Consider the following 26,808-nt stretch of genomic DNA (forward strand, 5'->3'; position numbering starts at 1 on the left):
CTACTATCCAGGTGGTTCTACTGAATTTTGTTGTCAGCTTAGGCAAGGTGGAAAGCTATATATCCCAGAGTCCTTTTGTTAGTGGTTCTGAGTTAAAGTGTAGGGAAGAAAAAGATGGGTGAGGTCCAGGGCTTCCCTACTGGTGCAGTGGTTAAGAATCCGCCTGCCAATGCAGGGAACACGGGTTCAAGCCCTGGTCCAGGAAGATCCCACATGCCGCGGAGCAACTAAGCCCGTGCACCACAACTACTGGGCCTGCGCTCTAGAGCCCGTGAGCTACAACAACTGCGCCCGTGAGGCACAGCTACTGAAGCCCGCGCACCTAGAGCCCATACTCTGCAACAAGAGAAGCCACTGCAACGAGAAGCCCCAGCACCACAACGAAGAATAACCCCCGCTCACCGCAACTAGAGAAAGCCTGCGTGCAGCAATGAAGACCCAATGCAAACAAAAATAAATTAAAAAGATGTGTCCAGAAAGCAGAAGTGAGGAATCCATGATTCTCGGATCTTCTGTACCATTAGGAGACGGAGATGCATGGCAACCTGGTAGGCCTCAGTTCCAGCACCATTTTCTGACTTCTGGCTCTGCCCATGTGGAACAGCCCCCAACCAGACACGTGTTTGGCATTTGGGGACAATGAGAAACACAGGTACAGTACGAGGGAAACCCTTTTGAGTTCACTGTCTTTCTCATTCTCTCTGAGGACCATGGGTAAGTTCCTCTTGGTTCAGATCTCCAGTCTCTTCACATTGAGCTTCCCACTCTACTTGGCTTCTCAGTTTGTAATTTTCAGGTGTTTGGAAAATCCCAACCTTTTTTCTGTCCCAAGATCCACATGGGAACTGTTAGTGGCAGCTTGCAGTTGCCCAACCATGTGGAGCCCTGAGTCCACAGTCCCCATTTGTTGAGGTCTGCTGGGTCAGCACTTTCCCTAGTCCAAGTTTCCACAGAAATTGCTGGTGGTGCACACGGGGCCTTTTCTTGGGAAGTCTGCAGTAATTTCTAAGCCCCAGCCCTTGGTTCTGTTCCCAGTTTCCTTACTGGGAACTGCTGGTGGTTTAGTGTATAGTTCCCTATGTATTAGAATTTTCCCCCACAGTCCACATTGGGAACTGCTGATGGCAAGTGCAGTTCTCCATTTGTTAGGAATGAGTCCACAGTGCCCATCTGTGAGGTCTGCTGGTTTAATCCTTTCCCTGTCTCTAGTTCTTCGGTTGCTACTGGTGTCCACAGCTCCATTTCCTTGGTTACCATTGGATGCTGTTAACGTGCACATGAGGTAAAGGCTATTTGCTACACGGGAATTTCAGAAGCCATAGCCACAGAAGTTGGGCAAGGGATGCAAACTTCAATGCTGTTAAAGCACTTGCCACCTAACTCAGACACCCATGTTAGGTTAAGTTGGTTACGAAATGGGTTAGATTGATACTGGGTCACCCTCAAACCTCAAGAAGATTAATTTTCATGTAGTGAGGTACAGCGTAATACATCACACAACTTCCAACCCAGCATCATGTCCCTTTTACGTATCAGATTGTCTCGAGAGACCCAAAAGCTTAGCTAAAAATACAAAACCAGTAATACAATGGGATCCTTAAAATCTAAGGAGTCAAGTGTATCCCCTTCTGGCACACTTGCTTTTTTTTAATATCTAAGAACGGTGGTCCCAGAAGCTGTAGATATTTGTAGTAATGGCAAAATCTTGCTAAGCTTGTTTTGTTTCCTGAGAACTTGGCTTGGTAACTGTCATGTTGGGGGCACCAGAACATGGCCAGACTGAAATGTGGGTTGCACCTAACCTAACAGGCTAGGGTCCTACATAACTACTGTCAGCCCCCAGGGGAATTGCAATGCCCATTAGAAGAACCTCTCTAATTGGATAAGATCATTTCAGAGGTGCACGCAAGAGTTCACAAATGAAACAAACAGAATGGGATACTTACTTTAATTGGCACCCAGAAGCTCCCCAAAGGCTTCAGAATTCCAAAAATATCTTCATTAAAAGCTTCCTTGCAAAAAGCTAATGAAAAATTAATGATATAAAAGGCAACATAGATCCAACAAGTAAACAGCCTCATATACACCCTCATACCTACCTTGAAAGGAGGATCCCTCCCAGAGTTGATGAGACTCAGAGATTTTCTGGTAAACTGCTGCATTATTCTCTTTAACAGCCTAGGGGAAACTAAAATTAAAATTAATTTAAAACCCTAACCAAATTCTAGTAAAAATCAGAGCTACGCTCTCCACTTTCTACCCCACTCAGAACCTGCACATGTGATCCTGGAAAAACTGGCAAAATCAGCTAAGGGTGAAAATTCTTATCATAGCACTCCCAAATCTCTGTCTGTACTGCCCAGTCGAGAGAGGGAAATAACATTTCACAGCTGTTCCTTTCCAAAATCCATACCAACTGGTTATTGGTCCTTTCTCTCCCAGGGATAGATTTGGTTCCTTGCATGTCTTGTTTTATGTCATAGAAACTTGGCTGGGGGACTTCCCTTGGTGGTGCAGTGGTTAAGAATCCGCCTGCCAATGAAGGGGACACGGTTCGAGCCCTGGTACGGGAAGACCCCACATGCCGCAGAGCAACTAAGCCTGTGCACCACAACTGCTGAGCCTGTGCTCTAGAGCCCACGAGCCACAGCTACTGAGCCCACCTGCCACAGCTACTGAAGCGCACGTGCTTAGGGCCCATGCTCCACAACAAGAGAAGCCACCATAATGAGAAGCCCACGCACTGCAACGAAGAGTGGCCCCTGCTCACCACAACTAGAGAAAGCCCACGCACAGCAATGAAAACCCAATGCAGCCAAAAGTAAATAAATAAATAAATAGGAAAAAGAAAAAACTTGGCTGAGCTTTCTGTTTTCCTGGGACATACAAGTTGATGGCGCTTTCTTTGGCTGTTTTGTGAGTGACTCTAGATATCGTGAAGATAATATATTTTGTACCTCTTTGGGGACACTTCTTGAATCCAAGACGTTGTTCATATTACCAAAAATATTCACTGCTCCTGGCTGAAACCTGACACGACATTTGAAAGGACTTAATAACTTTAAACCAGAAATTTGGCCAGATTAGAACCTGATATGCAGAGCCTGAAAGAAAAAAATTTCGTTAGGCCTTTTACCTTAAGTTAAATGTACCCATAGGGAAAGAACATTCCAGCAAAGGTGGAGAGGTGAAGCAACGCATGATGTCATTTACACTACAACCCAATTCTTTGAGGAACTGAGAGCAACTGTACTTATCTTAACAAATAAAAAAAACAGCTGTAGAGGCAATCCAATATCTATTTCTTTTTAACCAATCCTAAAACCTTCCCTATTTATCTCAAAAAGCTTTTAAGTTATTGGTCTTAGGAAGCCAGAGTCCTTCTTAGAGGAATTTATATCATTTCCCTGTGCCTTTGAGATAAAAAATGTTAACTCCTAATCTAGGCCGTATGTTTAAAGTACAAACTTCAGGGATGTATTTGTAATGAGAAGTAAAAGGAAAGGGGGAAAGGTTATTTTCAACTTAGAAAAACAAGAAACCCTTAAAGTGTCTTCTAAGGTCTCTGTTTGGAGCTGTGTGTTTGTGTATGTCTGTGAATGTACATTAAAGATACAGTGTTTTTTTTACCTCTGGATGGTATTGACAAAATTATATTGTAAAAGGAGCTCTATTTAATTGCCTTAAAGAAAATAAGCACTTATATAAATTAAATTCCCAGAAGTGTAGTGGAAACTAACCAAAATGCTTTTCAGGGTCACGTCATCTGGGAGAATATTCACTAGTGAAGCTAATTTGCATTTGTTGGTTTAATTAAAATAGGCATGTCTTTAGAGTTATCAGCATTAAATATAAAAATTTTACTTAGAGGGAAGAGATATGGGAATATATGTATAAATGATTCACTTTGTTATAAAGCAGAAACTAACACACAATAAATATTTATACTCCAATAAAGATGTAAAAAAAAAAATTTTACTTAGACGCAAGAGGGAGGGGATATATGTATACATAAGCTGATTGACTTTGTTATACAGCAGCAACTAACACAACAACGTAATGCAATTATACTCCAATAAATATGTTAAAATTTTTTTTTACTTAAGTTTACCTGAAGTCAAGTAACTTCACTTTATCTCTTACAAAATTTGTCAGGAAAAAAAATAACGATTTAATTAAGTTTTCAAAACTAATGGAAACATAATAGTTGAAAACAAGCAAATAGATTGCAAGATAAAAAGGTTTTAGGTGAATTTTCCAAAAGACTCCCCAAGTCTTTTGGTAACCTAGAATCTTAAAGTTTTCCTAAGTTAAATGATGATTTAAGTTAAATACATGGAATATCCAGATCATTTCCAAATAAGAAAAAATACTGAAACAGTTACTGAGCATAGGTTTATCCACTTTTTGCTTCCTTTTATGGAGGAATTAAAGATATTCCATTGGTAAAAATGAGAAATTTTCTATGAAACAGCACGTTTCTAGAAAGTATAAACAGTTCTTGTAAATCTAACAATTTTCCAAATGCTAATGTAAAGACAGTTGCTTACTTAGTTCTAATTGTTAAGAATTCTAATTAATACATGTAATTAAAACTACTGAAAATAATTAGGGAAATAATTCTACTTTCGAGGAAAGTAAGATATGTTTTTTGTTTAGAAACAGTATGAGGTATGAGGGAAATGAAAGTGATTTTGTCCTACGGGACTTCATTGGCGGTCCAGTGGTTAAGACTCCCTGCTTCCACTGCAGGGGGCATGAGTTCCATCTGTGGTGGGGGAACTAAGATCCTGCATGCCGTGTGGCACGGCCAAAAAAAAAAGAGAAAAACAATTTTAAAAAAGAGAGAAAGTGATTTTGTCCTAAAGTAAAGCTGGTTATTTCCAAGAGAAAGAGAAAAAGGAATAAACTAAAATGGACATAGAAAATTACAGAAAAATTTTAAGAATGGAATCGGGGAAAATTTTTGTGTGATCAATAAATAAATATAAGAATTTTTAAGATTAGCTTTAATATCAATAGTGTACTTATGTGAAACTGGGACTTCATTTAAATAACTAAGTTTGCTCAGAACTGTAAGAGTGCTGCAGTGCGCAGCCCTTAGCCCTAGGCAGTTGCTACGAGCAGTTACCCCCCACCACCCACCACCCCCACTCTGTTACCAGGCAACTGTTACCGGGAGACCATTAACGCGGGAAGGTTAGAGCCACGTTAGAGGTCATGCTCAGCCATTGGTCGGCACAGTGGGCCCCGCCCCAAGCTAGCAACTGTCAATGGGCGATCGTTAGAGGGCCCATTCAGCCATTGGTCGGTGCTGCAGTGGTCCCCGCCCCAAGCGAGCAGCTGTCAATGAGCAACCAGTGGAGGGGCATCGAGCCAAGGGTCGCCGGAGTGGTGGTCGTCAGGTGGAGAGTGGGGTAAGAGGCAGATCCTGGCCTTCTCCCCGGGGCCCTCCTGCTCACCCGGCCTCGGATTGGCGGGTGAGCTGGGGGGCCCAGGGAACAGGCTGGGGGTGTGTCCTGCAGGGTTCCAGAGCCCTCACCAGGACCACCCACTGGCCTGTCCCAGGTCCTGAGGGAGCGGTGAACCTCTCCCCCATCCCCGCCTCTGCGACCTCATGGCAACGGTAGTCTGCGTGAGACACAGTCTGTGGGACCTGGCCCCCGCTGTTTGGGTGGCCTGAGGAGCCTGAGGGCCAATTGGGTCATGGGTGCCTGGCTCCCTCAGCTATGACAGCTGGGCAGGGTCTGGGGACCTGGCCCTGAGGGAGCCACCAACCGAGATCTGTCTCCTCCTAGCCAGCACCTGGACCTCAGAGAGTGAAAGTTGTGTCTTGGGACCTTGCCTTTTCTTGTCAGAGCAGAGAGTAACATTTGTTTGGTGGAGGTTTACAGGAATATCGTGACCTGACCGTGACCTGACCTCAAGAGCAAAGGCTCTGACACCAAGAAGTTGGCAACAACTAACCACGCCCCTCCCTCACTTTTCCTATAAAAGGGCTTTGCTGAAAGCTTTCGGGGAGTTTGGGGTTTTCAGGCATGAGCCACCCATCTCCTTGCATGGCCCTGCAATAAACCTTTCTTTGTTCCAAACTCACTGTGCGTTGGGCACACGGACTTGCGTTTCGGTAACAGTACTCCTTGGGCCTATGAATGCTTGAATGGCTACCGCATAGCGGGCAATGCCTCTCACATTATCTAGCTGGGCTGCCACCTGTTTACAAACTTACTGAGACACCTTATTGCTCAACTCCCCTAAATTTACATTGTTAATTTAGAAAGGATTTTCCAGGAGGCGTCGATGACTCAGGATTTGCTTCCTTTGGCAGGACCCTACTTCCTGGTGAGGAATAAAGGTGAATGACACTTGATCAGGAACTGCCCCATAACTTCTGAAAGTATGGCAGAATCCACAGCTGCCCAACAAAGAACCTTAGACACTCTGGCCAGAGTCTTTCCTGATAATAGGATAGGCCTCTGTTATCTTACAGCTGAGCAAGGAGATGTGTGTGCTGTGGCCAACACCACCTGCGATCTGGATTAACACCTGGGAAAGTTGAAACTCAGTTACATGAGCTCACTGAGCAAGCCCCTTGGCTGAAAGAGGTGACTCTTTCGGTGGGGTCTTTCTTTGACTTACTTGATTTTGGTTGGTTTGGATCTTGGGGAACTAGTTGTCTGCAGTGAACATGGATTACTTGCAAAATTAGAAAGAAAAAAATAAATGTCATTAAAAACAAAAAACCTGGGCATTAACTATCCCGCTATGTCCCCTTCATCCGTACTGCATATATTTTGTTATCTAGGGCTTTAACTAATTGTAGTTATATAAAACTCGTCTCATTTCCATTACAATGTCTTTTGGCCCCAAGGATGATAAATCGGGTTTGATTTGGGTTTTTTTTTCTTTTGCAATTTGGTATAGGCTGACGTCCTTTTAGTGCACGTCGCTTTTTTTTTTTTCCCCTCCCACCCCCGCGCCCAAAGTGCACATCGCTTTAAGCCCATTGCAGATAGTGGCTTTTTTTTTTAATATTTTTTTTTTTACAAATTGGTTTGTTAACACCAAAATAGTGGCTGGCAGTTGAATCAATACACGAAAATTGTATAGTCCTAGAAGGATAATAATAGATTAATAAAGTGAATGAAGGGCTAAGCGCAGGAAGATTGTAAATATCTTTGAACAAGAGATATTTGATATAAAACGATACATACTGTTTGATTCTATTTAGATGCAATATAAAACAGGCAAAATTATTGTATACTTAGGTAATGAAACTAGAGGGAGAAAGGAAATGACCTTTTAAAAGGTAGGATATTGGTGACTGAGCGGGCAGGTGGCTCCCCTGACAGGTCATCATAACTACTGGGATGTGAGGTGTAGCCGCAGCCTCTCTTTCTTGTCCAGTTTGTGATGTCATGATGTTTATTTAGTCATATTTCTGTCGAGTGTACATTTTATGCATTTTTCTGCATTGCGTTTTCAAATATAAAATGCTGTGACATCATCGATATAACTCACCATAATACCACATTTATAAAAAGCTATCTCAAATAATCTCAATGCATGGATAAAAAGTGTTTTATACTATTTAACATCCATGACAAATTTCTTACTAATTTAAGAATAGATGAGAACTTTCATAATCTTTTGAAAGGCATCTTCAAAAATTTTTTTTCATGATAGAAAGTACATATAAGTAGTCAAATGTCACTTATTCAATAAAATTGCATACCCATCACCCCTTTAGCAGTTTCCTAGATAGCCTAGCTGGTGCCAGGAGAAATAGGTGTTTGAATTATAAAGGAAGAAAAAGAGTATCTTGTTGCTGAAACAGTTGTGCATATAGAACCTCATGGGGGTAACCATAAAAACGAAAGTGATTAACAGGTTTTCAGAATGCAAACAATATAAAAATAAACATCAATACCTTTCTAATCGTTACCAAAAAGAAGTTGAGTGTATAACTTAAAAGGTAACATGTCCAAAGGTAAAAATGAAATGATTCAATTATCAAAATAAGTCTAATTAATGAAACATATAGAGAGAACCATATGCAAAACATTTTAAATTATATTGAATGACATCAAAGCAGACTAAAATAAATGGAATGATGGAAAGGGTTCTAGGAAACGAGAGAGCCATGTCACCACGATGTCAATATTTCACAAAGAGCTGTGTGGTTGGTTTTTTTTATATGTATACATTTATTTTATTTATTTATTTTTGGCTGCGTTGGGTCTTTTTTTAATATATAAATTTATTTATTTATTTTTGGCTGAGTTGGGTCTTTGTTGCTGTGCGCAGGCTTTCTCTAGTTGCAGTGAGCGTGGGCTACTCTTCGTTGCGGTGCGCAAGCTTCTCATCATGGTGGCTTCTCGTTGTGGAGCACGGGCTCTAGGCGCGCGGGCTTCAGTAGTTGTGGCGCACGGGCTTCAGTAGTTGTGGCTCGCGGGCTTAGTTGCTCCGCGGCATGTGGGATCTTCCCGCAACAGGGCTTGAACATGTGTCCCCTGCATTGGCAGACGGATTCTTATCCACTGCGCCACCAGGGAAGTCCGGGGATAAGGTTTTATTGTCCAGAATACATTAAAAACCTCACATATCAGTAACAGAAATGCAAACAACCCAATTAAAAAAACAACAAAGGACTTGACCTGCTGGAAGTCAAAGACACAGTCATATATTTTCAATTTAATGCATCAAAATGACATACTGATATTTTACATGAAGTTCACCAAAGATACACTGTCCAGGTAAGCATGTACAAAGCAACCCCGTAAGTAACCATGACCCTTTACAAAGTTGGGAAAGAATGCTAATCTTCTAAGAAGCTACGTTGCTAGGATCAAAAGAAAGGAAAAAAAAAAAAAGGTTCTTTATGGTTGAGCAGGCATCCCATCTTTGAGGAGGTCTGGTTAATATATAAGGCAGATACTCACTGCCCACTAAAGGGGAGGGAGGGAGGAGGCCAAAAAGGACAGAGAGAAATTTACATAATTTTATTGTCCTGCCTCAAAATATACATTGTATTTCATAAAATGGATAAACAAAATATAGCCTGTACATAGGATGGAGCAGTATCTAGCCATAAAACGGAAGAAAGCTCTGATATGCTGCAATGTGAATGAACCTTGAAATTATTATGCTGAGGAAAAAAGCCAGACACAAATGGCCAATATTGTATTATTCCATTTAGATATATAAAATGTCCAGAATAGGTAAATCCAGTGAGACAAAGTATTTTAGTGGTGATCAGGAGGTAGGGTTATCATGGATATAAAATAACCTTATAATTTGTTTTTTTAAATGAAGATATATTTCACATACTCTCACATACGTTCACACTTTTAAGTGTAAAACTCAGTGGCTTTTTGTACATCGCACAGCTGTGCAACCATCGCTGTACAATCTGAATGAGGAAATATAGACTTCTACATTTCAAAATTCACTTGGACTGACTAAAGCCTGATCGGACACAAATTTCTTTGCAGTGTAAAATGCACACCTGAGAACGGTGACATTTCACACCTGTGTATGTGCTGAGGCTGCAGGGAGGCTGGGGCCTCGGGGTCCGACTTCCACGGGGGAAAGGTCCCTGGCTTTTGGGTTGCTGATCTCAAGCCCCAGAGGCAGGAAGCGGGGACGAAAAGTGGGACCTCCCCGTGTCAAGGGTCACACTTCAAAACCTAGCCTGACCCTGCCTTGCACGTGTTGATGTCACTGAGAGTTTTGTTCTTAACGGGCACATTCCCCCGGTGACTTCTCCCCGGTCAGTGTCCTAACTCCGGAGTTCACGAAGCCCTGTGTCTCGTCCTTTCTCATCCTCACTCCGGATATGGAGCGATCCGCGGGGAAACTGAATCTGGACTTCCAGGTGCTGGAGGAGGACACAGGGGAGCCACCCAGCTGCGAGCAGATGCGACAGGGACCTCCTGGCTGGGAGCGGGTTCTTGCACGGAGGCCAAGTCCCGGGCTGGGGAATCAGCGACGCGTGTCCCTGTGGCCTGTCACTCGGGGCAGAGGCGGGGCCTGGTTGAACTGTCCAGTCAGCGGCGACTGGGCGGGGTCCCGACAACCAGCCAATCAGGGTAGGAAGGGACCAGGAGGACTGCCCGTCGGGGCGGGGGCGGGGCAAGGGTTACCGTCCAATCAGGGCTCGGGCCCCGGAGCGCCGTCCAATGAGGGCGGGCGACGGGCGCGTTCCGAGCCCCCGGAAGTTTCTCTCAGCCGTCTGCACGCTGGTGCGAACTTGTCCCGCGCGGCCTTAGGTGTCGCGTCCCCGTCGGTCTTACCTGCCCAGGTCGGAGGGTCGCCTGGAGGACTCTTCAGAGAACCCGGAAGGAGGCGGAGATGGTGAGTGCGCGGCCCGGGGCCCGAACAAGGAAAAAGCTGCTTCGAACTGGCCGGACCTGCCGGAAGAGGCAGTCTGGCCAGGGTCTCCCCGCGTCCCACCCACCCCCATGTCCAGACCCAATTCTGCCCCTCGGCCGCGGGGAGGGGACCCGGCTTCCAGTCCCGGGGTCCCAACTTGACTCTCCCCCTTGGCGGCGGATTGGGGTCCGGGCATCCGGACTGAGCCCTTGGCGGAGTGGGCTTGCGAGGGAGGAAAGGACAGTCAGAAGCTGGGGGCGAGGGAGGTCATCCCTGGATCTGACAGATAAAGTCAAGCCCGGACTTGGCAAGGAGACTAAATTGCAAATACTGTTGCGATAGCGCCGAGGTTCGGATCTCAGAGATATGTCAGCCTCTCCAACCGCGCAGAAAAAGGCTTTTTCTCTTCTGTGTGAGGAGGGAAGTTGGGCGAGTGAGGGCGGTGCGCGGACTGCGGGTCAGTGTGGCTGGACTGAACAGGGTCCCCTGGGTCTCCTGTTCTCTGGAGAAGCTGACCAGGGGCTTGTTCGGAACCTCAGTGCTGCTCAGGTGTGGGGCCGACCCAGCGTTCCCTCCTCCTGTGGGGAGGGAGCCTGATGATGTGCGTAAGAAATGGGACGGGGAAAAGTTGGTGGAGCCCAGATGTGTGAGTAGGTCAGGAGGGCCGGACCTCCTAATGTCAAAGGTCAAAGTCAAACTGGCTCCTGCTTTGTTATAAAGCAGAAATTAACACACCGTTGTAAAGCAACTATACTCTAATAAAGGTGTTAAAAAAAAAACCACCAAAAAAACTGGCTCCTGCAATGCCTGCAGTGGTGTCACAGAGTGTCTTCGTTCTTAAAGGAAGGGCACAGATCCACAGTGACATTGCCCTCCATCCGTCCCCTGACCCAGGAGTTCCCCAGGTCCTCCTCTATCATGTTCAATAATAATCAGTATTGAGGCTGCAAAGAACAAAGCGGTTTATTTGGGGGTCTTAAGAATTTCAATTTGGGGTACACAGGTTCTGGCAAAACCAGAGTGTTCTGGGGAAGAGAAAGAGTCAGGAGTTTATAAAGCACAAGCCACAAGGTTGTTAAAGTTGTCTGGCAGAAATTATGATTGACTCTGACAGACGCGGAGGAAAATTCAAGTAACCATTAAATTAAGAAGAAAGGGAATTTTATTCGAGCCAAACTAAGGATTATAACCCAGGAGACAGTCTCTCAGAAGCTCTGAGAACTGTTCCACCAGTTAGAAGTCGAAAACACAGTCATGTACATTTTTGAGATGAAAGATCGTACATCAAAATAACATACTGACATTTCACATAAAGTTCACCAAAGATACATAGTCCAGGTAAGCACGTACAAAAAGAGTAGTAAGAGAGAAGTTACATTGCTAGCCTCAAAAGAAAGGGAAAAGTTTGATCTTTACGTTTGAGAAGGCGTTCCCATCTTTGAAGAGGTGTGGTTACCGTGTAGTGCATATGCTTAAACACTAAGTGGGGAGGGAGGAGCTCCAAACAGACGGAGAGAGAGCGTTTTATGTTAAAATTTACTTCTGCTTTCTCAAAGTATAAATTTTATTTCATCACACAGGGAAGGAAATATTTGTCCTTAAGGGATAGGCTGTCACGAGTTATTTAGGGGAAGGGTCCAATAAGTATCTTGACTTTCTGGGTCATTGGGCAGATGTTCTGGATGCCTGCGTTAAGTCAGTAAGTGGTCAAAAGTTCAGATTCCATCTGGGCTGAGACCTGCATAAGCCCCACTTCCTCAGTGGCCTCCTGGCTCCATTTTAGAGCGCTCTCTTAGCAATACTGACTCCATTTTGATTTTCCTTTCACACCTGTCCCCTCGTGCCCCAGCCCTCGGACTAAAGGGCAGGGGCAGCCCTGGACAGGTGGGGATACTAGGAGGGGAGACTGAGTCAGCACTTTTCTGTTTAGGAGAAAGGGTCTGCAAGCTTTGGGCTGATGCTCTGTGGCCAGGAGCAGATTCTGCGCATAGCCCAGGATCCTGGCGGCCAGGTGTGGCGTCCCATAGAAAGCCAGGCGGTAAAGGGCTGAAGGCAACAAACGGCACTTCCGCCCTGCTCCGCCACGTGACCTACAGCTGGCCCTTCTCTCAGAATCAAGCCTGCAACGTTGTCAATCAGGGCCTGAAGGGGGTCCGTCCAATCAGGGCGCGAGGGATCGAGCCTCATCCAATCAGAGCTGGGGGCGGGCGCATTCCCCCCTGCGGGGACGTCGCTCTCCGCCTCCTGGGAGTCCAGCGCGCCACATGGGATCCAGGTGTCCACTCGCTGTCCCTCTCACCTGCGCGGACGGTCGGGCCGCAGGGCCGCAGAGAGGACACCGTGAGAACCGAGAGCAGGGCTGAGATGGTGAGTGTGCGGGCCATGCGCTGAGACCAGCCGGGGCTCGTTCCAACTGGCCGGAACGGGCCGCGGGCCCCGTCTCCCTGTCCGCAGTCCGCACTCAACTCTTTACCCTCACCCACGACGTGGGTCAGGAGTCCTGTCCCATCCACGCACAGGGTCTGGGCGCCCTGATCTGTTCCTGGGCCGGGAGGGCAGGGGGTGGGGTCCGAGGGAGCACCAGCGGAGCGGACGCTCAGGCGCTGGTGGGGAGGGGACCCGCCCTGGACCTGACAGATGAAGTCCAACCCAGACTTTTCAAGCAAGGAGCCTGTATTGCGAATGCTGTTGCGATAGCGCCGAGGCTGGGATCTCAGAGAGGTGCCAGCGTCTCCAACCACACAGCAAAGGGCTTTTCTCTTCTTTGTGAGGCGGGTGAGAGCAAGGCTGTTTTTCAGGATCGGGGCTCCCTGTGGTCAGCGCATTCTCGGCCCAGGTCTGCAAGGGCTTGTTCTGCAGCTCATTGTCGCTTGCGGTGGGGCTGCGGGTGAGGGTGGGGTTGAGGTGGGGGAGAAACCTAAAATCAGGGGCCTGTGGGTGAGAAGCCTGATCAAAGGTGGGCTGAGAAATAGTCGTTGACCTTAAAAATAAAAATCAGCTGTTTACCAGCAAAAATGGTTTATTTGGGAACAACAAAGAATTGCAATTTGGGACAGACAACGAATAGTAAAAGCCATATGCAAGTCCAAGGAACTTATTTACTGGAGAGAAAGGATGGAGTTGGGAGAGGTTATAGTACTGAAGCAACTTCCACTGGAGAAAATGGAGAGTTCAGGGTGATGCTGGTTTCTCACTGGCTAGCTGCTGGGGTAGCCAGTTTCTTGAGAAGATGCCATGCATGCACATCTTTTCCTGTTGTGGCCTGCAATTGGTGATTCTTTCTTGTTTCCATTTGTTCTGTTGGGGTCTCTAATTAACCCTTGTTCCTGTAACTGACATCACGTGGTACTGGCCGAGGCTCCCTCTTCTCCCCACCAACATCTTTTTTAGTGAGTTTTCTCTTAATTTTCACATGGCCACTGAGAATACTTGGTCAAGCCTGTAGCATAAAATAATCTAAACTTCAAAACAAGAGACCTTTATCCAAATGAGTTCCTGCAGGGGGAGAAGGGTCTGCTGCATGAGGCACAGGGGGCTTTGCAGGAAGGGGGATATCTGACCCCAAGATCTGCAAGCGTCTCAAGAGTTGGGCAAAGAGTTACAGAATTTCCGTAGGTGAAGGAAGGTGGCCTTGGGTCCTGCTGTCCACCCTACCCCACTCCTACGCCGGTGGCCTCCAGGCCATAGAACCACCACAGAAGGATCTGTTTGTGGCATGAGCGTAGGGGAGGGGATCCACCTGCAGGAATGCTAGTGGTGGTTTGTCCTCTGAGGTTCTGCTGCCCTCAGCTGTTCCCTGACCTTTGCTTTTGGCTTCATCCAAGAGAGTTGATGCTCTGAGTGTGATGTGTGCACCCTGAGTGAGTCTGTGAAGGTCAGGCGTGGAGAAGGCTCCTTGAGCTCAACTGCTATTGAGAGGGTTGATGAATTGGAGAGTTTCTCTGGGTCAGAACTTCAACTTGAGTGTTTCCTCCTGGGTGAGAATTGAGACCCAGAAGGAGGGGGCATTTCCACACTGAGAGAGGCAGCACAGGCGTGTGGAGCTCTGGAGCTCGGTCCCTCCCCCTGCCCTGGGGGTGCCCAGCCAGGCTGTGTGTCAGCAGGGGGATCCCAGCCCCCCAGCTCGGATGGCTTTGACCTTCTGACTTGGGGTTTCCTTGTGCACCGTGGGCAGCAGGCCGCTGATCTGAGCGGCTCACACTTGGCTGCGCTTCCCTTTTGTTTCTTTGATGGAATCTTGTGTCATGTGACTCAGCGTGAGTACTGAAGACTTTTGTTCCGTTACTTGAAGGTGTAGATATTTATTCCCTTGGTTGGCTGGTAGCACTTCTCAGTGAGCGGCCCCCAGGGTGCCCATCATCCTGGTTTTATTTATTTATTTATTTATTTATTTATTTATTTCCGTACGCGGGCCTCTCACTGTTGTGGCCTCTCCCGTTGCGGATCACAGGCTCCGGACGCGCAGGCTCAGCACCCATGACTCATGGGCCCTGCCGCTCCGCGGCATGTGGGATCTTCCCGGACCGGGGCACGAACCCGTGTCCCCTACATCGGCAGGCGGACTCTCAACCACTGCGCCACCAGGGAAGCCCCCTGGGCTTTTTGTTATTCTTTGCAGCTTTATGTCCTTCATCACCAAGCATCATTTTGTTTGATTTTGCTTCTGCTGAATTTGTAATAAGTGAATATGACCCGTACCACACAAGTAATGCCACACAGAAGGCTTCTCTGTGGTTCTCAGCCCCAGTCTGTTTCACACGTGCTGGTTTCAGAGGTCACCTGATTATATCCTCCATCCAGTCGTGTGAGGCTTGAGTTGTCTCATGTTTAATTTTGATTTGTCAGCAGCGCCGTTAAACTCCTTGATTTTGTCTCCAAGTGCCAGTGCAATATAAATTTTGTACATGTGGAAGGAAAATTGTAGGATTGTAGATTATGGATATTTTCAAAATACTAGGAAGTGTGGATGGAGGACTGGAGACAAGTGTTTATTCCACGTCATTTCCAGCAGATGGAGATTTGGAAATTCCAGCTTAATTTTGTTCATCTCAAGTGTGTAAAATGGATCTGCTTGTGATTGTATATTGGTCTTTACTGATAATCATTGAGTCTGAGCATTTCTTATAAGTGGTGGCTCATCTTCTGTGAGATAGTTTTCAGTTGTTTTCTCACCTTTAATTCTTTTGTATATTTATTGATTTTTATGTGTTATTTACATACACTGGACATTCATCTCTTTTCATTTCTAGGTATGGCAAAGATGTTCTCCCAAACTGTGGGTTATCATTTCTTTTTTTCTTTTTTTTAATGTTTATTTATTTATTTATTTGGTTGCACCTGGTCTTAGTTGTGGCATGCGGGCTCCTTAGTTGTGGCATGCGAACTCTTAGTTGCAGTGTGCATGTGGGAACTAGTTCCCTGACCAGGGATCGAACCCAGACCCCCTGCATTGGGAGTGCAGAGTCTTAACCAGTGCACCACCAGGGAAGTCCCTATCATTTCTTTTTATTCTACACTTCATGGACAATTCTCAACTTTAATAGACTTGAACTGAATTTATCCACCTCTTCCGTTGTAGCTCTTTTTTCTTTTCGTGTATAGGAAAATTTCCCCTACTCTCAAGTCATGAGTGAGTTTGCCTGTAACTTCTCAATGTGTTCTACTTTCTTCTTTCACAGTTAAGTTCACAGTGAGTTGGTTATTGCATGTGCAGTTACTAAGGAAAAAGATTTCTTATTCCCCTGTAAATACCCAGTGATCACTGCCCCTCAGGTCAAAGTGTCATCATCTGGCCCCTGCCCAGCAGCTTACACTCTGGCGTTGATCCACTTGACAAAAACAGGTGGGCCTGTTTCAGTGCGCTGTTTTTCCACTGGTGTATTTGTCCATCCCTCTGTTAACACCATCTTGTCCTAATCACTGCAGTTTAAAACGCTTCAATGTCTGTTACGGAATATCCCACCACCTTGTTCCATAGAAAATTTTGGCTATTTTTCGAAATTTGTTTTCCATTTCAGTTTTTAGAAGTAGTTTTTCTTTAAGTTCAAACAAAACAGAATCAAACCATCCCCAAAACAAGCCAATTTTAGATTTAATGGAATTTTCTTAAAACTCTTAACCTGTTCGGGAGAAGCTGACATCCTGGTCTCTTTTCTGTGGATATGCGCCATCCCTTCATTCATTTCCTTCTAGGATGGTGTTAGTCAATAATGTTTTGAAATTTTTCCATTAAATTGTTTTATATTTTTTATTAAACATATTTTAGAAAGAAAGTTAATTTTAATGACAATTAGTTTTAATTATTTATTTATTTATTTTTGACTGTGCTACGTGTCATCTTAGTTCCCCAACCAGGGATCGAACCCATGCCCTCTGCAGTGGAAGCTCCAAGTCTTAACCACTGGAGAGCCAGAGAAGTCCCCTAATGACAATTAGTTTTAAAAGTCTATGTTAAGAAAAGTCTGTTTAAACTTTTACATTTCTACTGCTTGTTTCTTTTTTTTAAATTATTTTTTAAAATTGAAGTATACTTGATTTACAGTGTTGTGTTAATTACTGCTGTATGGCAAAGTGATTCAGTTATTTCTTTTTTAAAATATTCTTTTCCATTATGGTATGTCATAGGATATTGAATATAGTTATCTGTGCTGTACAGTAGGACCTTGTTGTTTATCCATTCTCTATATAAAAGCTTACATCTGCTCACCCCAACCTCCCACCCCATTCTACCCCCAACTCCCTCCCCCTTGGCAACCACCAGTCTGTTCTCTGTGTCCGTGATTCTGTTTCTGTTTCAAAGGCAGGTTCATTTGTGTCATATTTTAGATTCCACATATAAGTGATATCATATGGTATTTGTCTTTCGCTATCTGACTTACTTCACTTAGTATGATAATCTCTAGTTGCATCCATTTTGCTGCAAATGGCATTATTTCATTCTTTTTTATGGCTGAGTAATATTCCATTGTGTAGGCATACCACATTTTCTTTATCCATTCCTCTGTTCATGGACACTTAGGTTTTTTCCATGTCTTGGCTATTGTGAACAGTGCTGCTATGAACATAGGGGTGCATGTATCTTTTTGAATTATAGTTTTGTCTGGATATATGTCCCAGAGTGGGATTGCTGGATCATATGGCAGTTCTATTTTTAGTTTTATGAGGAATCTTCATACTGTTTTCCACAGTGGCTGTACCAATTTACATTCCCACCAACAGTGTAGGAGGGTTCCCTTTCCTTTTCTCCATACCTACTCTCCAGCGTTTGTTATTTGTAGACTTTTTAATGATGGCCATTGTGACTGGCATGAGGTGGTACCTCACTGTAGTTTTTATTTCATTTCTCTAATAATTAGTGATGTTGAGCATCTTTTCATGTGCCTATTGGCCATCTGTATTTCTTCTTTGGAGAAATGCCTATTTAGGTCTTCTGCCCATTTTGGATTGGGTTGTTTTTGTTGTTGTTGAGTTGTATGAGCTGTTTATATATTTTGGGGTTTTTTGGTTGTTTTTTTTTTTGCGGTACGCGGGCCTCTCACTGCTGTGGCCTCTCCCGTTGCAGGGCACAGGCTCCAGAGGCGCAGGCTCAGCCGCCATGGCTAACAGGCCCAGCCGCTCCGCGGCATGTGGGGTCCTTCCAGACCGGGGCATGAACCCATGTCCCTTGCATTGGCAGGCAGACTCCCAACCACTGTGCCACTAGGGAAGCCCTGTTTATATATTTTGGAATTAAGCCCTTGTTGGTCGCATCATTTGCAAATATTTTCTCCTGTTGTGTAGGTTGTCTTCACTCTCCTCTATTAATGATTTTAAAAATCAAGCATGTACGGCAGATCAGTATTAGAGAGATTTCTGTGTCTGTTATTACCAAGAGCTCAGAGTGAGAAATATGTTTGAATACTTGAAAAGACTCTGAGCAGAAACAAGACTTGAAGTGTGGTTTTATGATAAACCACTCAGAAAACCTCAGTCATCCAATACTAAAAACACAGAAGATAAACAGGCATTTACTAAACTCATTGTCTCCAGCACATGACACATGACATATTAAGGCATCTTTTGCTCCCATCCTGGTATATGTAGCAGAACAACAGGTTTTAAATAGAAACCAGCACTTCTGCTCAAATACATTGGGCAGATTTTTTTTTTTTTTTTTTCGGTACGCGGGCCTCTCACTGTTGTGGCCTCTCCCATTGCGGAGCACAGTCTCCAGACGCGCAGGCTCAGCGGCCATGGCTCACAGGCCTAGCCACTCAGCGGCATGTGGGATCTTCCCGGACTGGGGCACGAACCCGTGTCCCCTGCATCGGCAGGCGGACTCTCAACCACTGCGCCACCAGGGAAGCCCAGCAGATTTTTAAAAATATATTTTCCAATTCTACATACCCTGAAAGCTCTCATGGTCAATCACATCTTGACCCAAGGCAGCCCAGCAGTGTACACAGATATCTGTTTACTAAAGAGGAACAGTTCCCCATTGAACAATAGGAAGGAACTACAAAGCACATAATGTATAAAGTTCCAAGACTGGTATTTCAATTGCTTTCAAGCAATTTATGCCTTAGTGATGAGGAGATAGATGAGATGATTGAAGGTGAGGGTCTATTCATATGGATCCTGCAGGGGAATAATTGTTCATTGGTATTTTGCTCCATTGGGATGAGAGTTTGAAAAGCACTTCATATTTCTTTCTTTCTTTCTTTCTTTTTTAATTTATATTTTTGGCTGCGTTGGGCCTTCATTACTGCACGCATGCTTTCTCTAGTTGTGGCGAGCGGGGGCTACTCTTTGTTGTGGTGTGCGGGCTTCTCATTGTGGTGGCTTCTCGTTGTGGAGTACGGGCTCTAGGCACATGGGCTTCAGTAGTTGTGAAACACAGGCTCAGTAGTGTGGCACTCAGGCTCAGTAGTTGTGGCTCATGGGCTGTAGAGCACAGGCTCAGTAGTTGTGGCACGCAGGCTTAGTTGCTCTGTGGCATGTGGGATCTTCCCGGCCCAGGGCTCGAACCCGTGTCCCCTGCATTGGCAGGCGGATTCTCAATGACTGCACCACCAGGGAAGTCCTGAATCTATTTTTTAAACAGCTTTAGTTGACATATAATTTATGTACCATAAGGTTTCCCTGTTCAAAGTGTAAAATTCCAGGGTGTTAGTGTATTTACAATTGTGCAAGCATCCTCATATTCTGATTTTAAATCATTTTTATCACCCCAAAAGAAAATTTGTATCTGCTGGCAGTCACCCCTCATCCCAGGACTTCACCCGCCCTTGGTCTAGGCAGTTTATTAATCTACTTTCTTTTTCTTTTTCTTTTTTTTAAAGGGAACTTTATTTTTATTTTTTTATTTATTTATTTTTGGCTGTCTTGGATCTTCGTAGCTGCGTGGGCTTTTCTCTAGTTGTGGAGAGCGGGGGTTACTCTTCGTTGCTGTGCACAGGCTTCTCATTGCAGTGGATTATCTTGTTGTGGAGCACAGGCTTTAGGTGTGCGGTCTTCAGTAGTTGTGGCTCGTGGGCTCAGTAGTTGCAGCACACAGGCTTAGTTGCTCGCAGCATGTGGGATCTTCCCGGACCAGGGCTCGAACCCGTGTCCCCCTGAATTGGCAGGCAGATTCTTAACCCCTGCACCACGAGGGAAGCCCTATTAATCTACTTTCTATCTCTATAGATTTGCTCATTCTGTGCCTTTCATATAAGTGTTATGTGGAGTCTTAATGTTCTTAAAGTTTATTGGTTTTGTGCCACCGATCAGTACAACATTCCTCTTCTGGCAAATAATATTCCGTTGTGAGATTATATTGTGTTTGCTTATCCAAGTCACTTGATGATCTTTTGATTTGTTTCCACTTTTTGGCTGTCATAAGTCATGCTGCTGTGAATATCTGCGTATTAGTTTTTGTGTTGGCGTTCGCTTTCACCTCCTCTCTTGGGTAGATAGATACCTAGGGTGGAATTGCTGTGTTATGTGGTGACACTGTCTTTATCATTTTGAGGATCTGCTGGACTGTCTTCCAAAGTGGCTTCACCATTTTACCTTCCCATCAACAGTGTGTGAGGTTCCAACTTCCCCACATCCTTGCCTGCCCCACCTTGCCTTGTTTGTCCATCTTATATCCATCCTGGTGGGTGTGAAGTATCTGCCTGTAGCTTTGGCATTTCCCTGATGAGTGTCGTCCAGCATCTTTTCATGGGCTTATTGGCCACTTGTATTTATTCTTTGGAGAAATGTCTGCTCACATTATTTGTCCATTATTTATGCATTATTTGTTTTTCTCTTGTTGCCCTTTATTTTTTATTGTTGTCCTATTAGTTTTTTAAAATGTATTTAAAATACAAGTTTCTTATCAGGTGTGTGATTAGCAAACCCCAGTCGCAGACTCAGGCGAGGCAGCCTTGCCTTCTTTGTAGCTGATGTATTTGGAATTTTTTATAATTTAGATTGTCAGACTATATTTTGGATTAAAATTCTAATTTATAAAAATAATTGCTTGCTTTGTATTTCAGGGGTCTGGTGTCATCCATATTGTCCTAAAGATAATAACTAGGTGTTTTTTTCTCTCTGCTTAAGTCTCCTTTGGCCCTATTGCCGTCAGATCCTTCGACTCTTCTTTGTGGAACATTTTCCTCCATTTCTGGGCACATGATTATCTGAGAGGCTCTGCTGGCTTGACAGATCCCTCAGGAAACAGGCCTCTTCTTACCCCACAGCTGTCCCAGGCCCTGGGCCCTGGCCTGCGTCTGTGCCCTCGGTGTCCACCTCATCCTGGCAGGGGGTCGTGTCTGCCTCTGTTGGATATGAGGGGACTGGCCCAGGCTTTTACATGCTTTTCAGTCCAGGCGAGAGTTCTTCAGATGCAGCGGCCCTGGAAAATCAGTGTTCACGACCTCCTGACAGTCTGCTCCTGCTTGGAGTTTCAAGGAAATAACTTTTGACCAAACCAAGTATTCATTTCCTTCTTATCTGAATGATGATTTTATTTTCAGTCTTTACCACCTCAGGTTCTGCTCTCTCACTAAAAATAATTTTTTTAAAAAATTGAAGTGCAGTTGATTTACAGTATTGTGTTAGGGGACTTTCCTGGTGGTCCAATGGTTAAGACTCCGAGCTTCCACTTCAGGGGGCGCAGGTTCAATCCCTGGTCAAGGAGCTAAGATCCCATGTGCTGGGTGGTGCAGCCAAAAAGTTAAAAAAAAATAAATTGTGTGTTAGTTTCAGGTGCACAGCAAAGTGATTCCCTTATACACACACACACACACACAGATATGTATGTATATATCTGTAGTCTTTTTTTCCAATATTTTTCCATTATAAGTTATTACAGTATATTGAATATAGTTCCCTGTGTAAATCCTTATTGTTTATCTATTTTATATTTGGTAAAAAACAGTTCTTTTTAGTCATGTGTCTATAAGTCTACGTCTGTTGTTGCTGTTACACGTTGCTTCAGTCTCCAGCACTTAGCATCACTGAGTAAAATGCATTTGATTGACTTGTGTGTGTTCATTTCCCACAAGAGTGTAAGCTCAGGAGTCCTAGGAATTGAGTCCGGTTTCCGACTGCCAGCCTCCCCATCCTCCCACACATGGGGGTGAAGAGGGAGCCTTGCTGACACGGAACCTGTGGCTGTTTCAGGACTCGGTGGTCTTTGAGGACGTGGCTGTGAACTTCACCGCAGAGGAGTGGGCTTTGCTGGACCTGGCTCAGAGGAAGCTCTACAGAGACGTGATGCTGGAGACCTTCAGGAACCTGGCCTCCGTGGGTGAGGACGGCTTCCTCCCTGCACTTAGTCTTTGGGGAACAAATATTTCTTACAGTGTTCTTTCTTACTGGAACCAAGGAATAGGAATACGTTGAAAAACAGGCAGACGTGGTCCCCACCTTTATAGAACGAACCTAGAGCCAAATAGCTTTTCCATGACTGTAAATATTGAATTGATTTTTATTGCTCTTGATCGGAATCCCGAGGCTCCCTAATTGTGTAAATGTGAGCGTGGTCTCCAGTGTTACTTTGGGGCAGTGAGAGCAGCGTTACGGTTTTCACCCTGTGAAAGTTACACTGTGATCAGTACACATTTGACCTGATAATCTTGCTGCAGTTAAACCCAAACTCACCCATCCTCAATGACATGAGGACCAGAGAATCGGCCCATCTCATGGAGGGCTTGTTGTCCTCCATCCTCCCCCTGAGAAGCTTTTCTCCACGAGCAGGACAGCAGCCACGCACCGTCTGATCTCCTAGTGGCAGCTGGGTCACTGGAGATAGGCTTCCTCTAGGGCCTCTGTGCCTGCGATCACCAGGAGGGCACACCTCTCTGGAGGAGCAGGTTCTGTATCAGGGAGAGATATTTGGACATAACTGTTAGAAACATGACTCTGTCTTTGAGAAGGTGACGTTTGTCACTCTGTCTTTGAGAAGGTGACCTGGCTTCCCTGTTGGACTTTTCATCCACTGTTGCCCGCTTGAGAAGTCTTTCTGTAGCTCCTTTTATAAAGGGAGCATTTGGGAATGTGCATTTTGCCCAGTTTCTTGCTACTTTGCTTCTCTGGTAATATTGATCTCGACATCAGTCTCCATTCTTTTTGAGGTATTTCTTAGTGGACAAGCTGCCATTTTGACTCATTTTCCCTACCATTGCCAAAGTTCCAAATAGATGAGGTCTTCAGAGTTTTTCTTTGCTTGAGTGATAAATTAGGTTCTGGACCCAATTGCATCATGTGTGTACCTGTGTGTTTGTGTGTTTAGGCTCCTCACAACTGGTCAACTCAATTCTGACAGCATCTACCCATGGTAGCCTCAAATTCCACAGCTTAAGCGTTCGGTCCTAAAAGACTCACCCCTGGTCTTCACCCGCCCTCATCTGATGCCAGTTTCAAGCTCAGGTTGTTACCAGTACTTGTGACCAACTGACTATAAATGAGAGAGGTTCCCGTGACCCCCCTCCTCAGGTTCAATTAATTTGCTAGTACACTCACAGGACTCAGAGAAACATTTCATGTACTTTATCACCAGTTTATTATAAAAGGATATAACTCAGGAACAGTCACATGGAAGAGATGCATAGGGCAGTATATGTCAGAAGGGCTTGGAGCTTCCATGCTGTCTCCAGGTGCCAGTCTTCCCATTATCTCCATGTTTTCACCAACATAGATGCTCTCTGAACTTCTTTTTGCTGGGGTGGGGGAGGTTATGGAGGCTTTATTACATATGCACGATTGATTAAATCATTGGCCATTGGCAAGTGATTGAAACTCTGGCTCCTCTCCCCTCCTCAGAGGTGCTGGGGTGTCTGGAGGTGTGAGTGGGACTGAAAGTTCCACGCTTTAGTCACATGGTGTTTCCATTGGCAACCAGCCCCCATCCTGCGCTGCTTTTCAACAGTCACCTTCATGAATATAAACCCAATTGTGATGGAAAGGGCTTGTTATGAATAACAACACTTATTTCACCCTTCTGACCCTGAAGCATTTTCAGGAACTGAGAACAGGAGATCAAATATTATTCCATTGCTTTTATCACTCAGGAAATTCCAAAGGTTTTGGGAGCTGTGAGCAGGGAACTGTGGATGAGTACCTGATTTATGTGAGAAGTGTATGTTGGTCATCTGAATGACCAAATATATATGTATATATTTCTTATAAATCACAATATCACACATATATCCTTCCTTCCTTTATAAAACTATTTGACATTTTTGAATCAACGTATGGAAAAAAAGTACAAATGGCCTCTTTCCTTTATCCCACCATTTCTTTCCCAAGGATTTAGTTGTGTTACCAATTGTTGCAGGTTCTTGCCCTCAAGTTAAAACCAGTAGATCCAGTGCTCATTGGGATATTTTGGAGACTGGACTATGCAGTGAAGAGAAAGTAGTAAGATTCACAAGAAATGATTCCTGCTCTTTTTTGGGAGAAAACTGGACATTTCATAACATGAGAGATCAGCGTGTAACCCAGGAGAGGCATTTGAGGTGAGTGGCACTCCCACAAGGAGAAGGGGGATCTCGGCAGAGTGTTAGACTCACTTGAAATTAAATAAAAGATATAAACCTAGGTAAACAATTGTGTACTCACAGAGTTTTTACAACACAATACTTTTATAAATGTGATGTAGACATTGAGCATCTGAAACTTAATTCAGTAGGAAATTTCAATGATCGGGAAACCCAATATGTAAAAAACACTGAAAGTTATGGCTCTGTTTGAGCCCTCAGCTGGAGCATTAAACTTGTTGAACTTTGTCACAATGCAGAGAGTGCCAAAAACATGCCAATTCAGTGCACATGGCAAATACATAGTCAAAATAATCTTTAACATCCATCAATAAATTATTAATAAAGAAATCATTATTATTAATCCCTAATACTGTGCTTCCTACTTTGAACAGAAATCATTTGGTGGAGAGTCTCTGTGAAGGTAAAGAAGGCCATCAATGTCTAGAAACCCGGAACCAGCTTACACATCTTACTGTGCATAAGGGTTATCTGACTGCAATTCAGCCCTGTAAATGCACTAAGTGTGGAAAAGCCTTCAGGGATTGTTCTTTCCAAAAGAATCAGCAAAGATCTCACACCAGACACAAACCTCATCCATGTGAAGAATGTGGGCAAACCTGCACCTGTGTCTCATGCCTAAATCCTCCTGGTGGAACAGACATTGTAGAGAAAACTGACAAACGTCAGGATGATGGGACAGCATCTAAGAGATATGTGAAAAGTTACAGTAGCAAACAGTCTTTAGAGTGTAAGAAATCTAAAAAATCATTCACTTGCCTGTCATCTGTCCAGCGACATGTGAGAGGTCATTATGGACAGAAAATCCACATGTGTGAAGTATGTGGAAAATCCTTCAGTTACTATTCCCAGATTGCACGGCATGTGAGAACTCACACTGGAGAGAAACCCTATGAATGTAAAGAATGTGGAAAGGCTTTCACTCGCATCTCACACTTCCGAGAACATGTGAGAATGCACACTGGAGAGAAACCCTATGAATGTAAGCAGTGTGGCAAAGCTTTCAGTTGGTGCACTTACCTTCGAGAACACATGAGAACACACAGTGGAGAAAAACCCTATGAATGTAAGCAGTGCGGCAAAGCCTTCCCCTATCTCAAATCCCTGCAAGGACATGTGAGGATCCACACTGGAGAGAAACCTTATGTGTGTAAGGAATGTGGGAAATCCTACAGTTGTCCCAAATACTTTAGAAAACATGTGAGAACACACAGTGGAGTAAAACCCTATGAATGTACAGAATGTGGGAAAACGTTTATTACTTCTTCATCCCTTCGACAACATATGAAAACACACAGTGAAGAGAAGCCCTATCAGTGTCAGCAGTGTGGGAAAGCCTTCAGGTATCTGATATCCCTACAAAGACACATGAAGACACACACTGGTGAAAATTCTGAATACAAAACTGTGGAGAAGCCTTCTTCTCCCTTAAAACCTCATTGTAAATGGAAGCAATCACATGGAGTGAAATCTTATGAATGGAAAGAATGTGGAAAAACCTTCAGCACTTCACTTATTTTGTAAATGAAAACTCAGGGCACAACAGAAATCTTTTGTTATAAACATCGTTTTTCCTTTGTAAGTGCCTCATCCTGAATAGGGATCCCAGTGTATTAATTTCTAGTTCGTGTTGCTGATCTGAACACTTAAGATAATTAATTATCCCTCCATGTCCCCTTCATCTGTACCTCATATAAAACTTGTCTCGTTTCCATTACAGTGTCTTTTGAACCCAGGGATGTTAAGTGGTTTTTGGTTTTTTCAGGTGCAACTTGGTATAATTTTAGATGAAAAAAGTTTTGATTCTTACGTCCCATTGTTTTCCTCATATGTGATCATGAGACCTGTATTGTTGAAATGTCTTTCCTGGTCTACTGTTACAGATACTGGAATTTTCTGACTCAGTGTTTACCCTCCCCTGGAGTATTAAACTGAAAGGTATGTCTTTTCCATGTTTCCTTGTTGCATATATGTCCTCACAGAAATTAGTAATTGTGGAAGGTCTTGGAGGACATTCTGTCTCATCTAATTATGTTCATAAATTTGACCTCTGTTCATGTCCATGATCTTGGTTGGAAATTGGACATGATCCATGGAGTTAAGAAGAGTGACTTGCTGGCATGAAGATGAAAGCTCCTGTCCAGACGGTTCTACTGAATTGTGTTGTCAGCTTGGGTGAGGTGGGAAACTGTATATCCAGAGTCCTTCTGTTAGTGGTTCTGAGTTAAAGTTCATGGGAAGAAGAAGATGCATGAGGTCTGGAAAGCAGAAGTGGGGAAGCCATGATTCTCGGGTCTTCTGTACCATCAGGAGACAGAGATGCATGGCAACCTGAGTTCCAGCACCGTTTTCTGACTTCTGGCTCTGCCCATGTGGAACAGCCCCCAACCAGACATGTGTTTGATGTTAGTTCCCTGTTGGGCAG

General features: G+C 44.4%; 1 protein-coding gene across 1 annotated transcript in view; it reads left to right on the forward strand.

Moving 5' to 3' along the window:
• The window catches only part of LOC112400190 (zinc finger protein 77-like), a 42,539-nt gene extending 16,208 nt beyond the window's left edge, over window positions 1-26,331 (forward strand). The window contains exons 1-4 of the mRNA XM_024745834.1: window positions 12,583-12,741; window positions 22,006-22,132; window positions 24,161-24,341; window positions 24,758-26,331. Of these exons, the coding sequence (XP_024601602.1) occupies window positions 12,739-12,741; window positions 22,006-22,132; window positions 24,161-24,341; window positions 24,758-25,907 (1,461 nt within the window). The 5' untranslated portion in view covers window positions 12,583-12,738 and the 3' untranslated portion in view covers window positions 25,908-26,331. Of the gene's footprint in view, window positions 12,742-22,005; window positions 22,133-24,160; window positions 24,342-24,757 lie in introns of the transcript that reaches the window.
• The last annotated feature ends 477 nt before the right edge of the window (window positions 26,332-26,808 follow it).

The sequence above is a fragment of the Neophocaena asiaeorientalis genome, unplaced genomic scaffold (assembly GCF_003031525.2).
Source record: "Neophocaena asiaeorientalis asiaeorientalis breed wild unplaced genomic scaffold, Neophocaena_asiaeorientalis_V1.1 scaffold357, whole genome shotgun sequence".
Classification (NCBI taxonomy): Eukaryota; Metazoa; Chordata; class Mammalia; order Artiodactyla; family Phocoenidae; genus Neophocaena; species Neophocaena asiaeorientalis.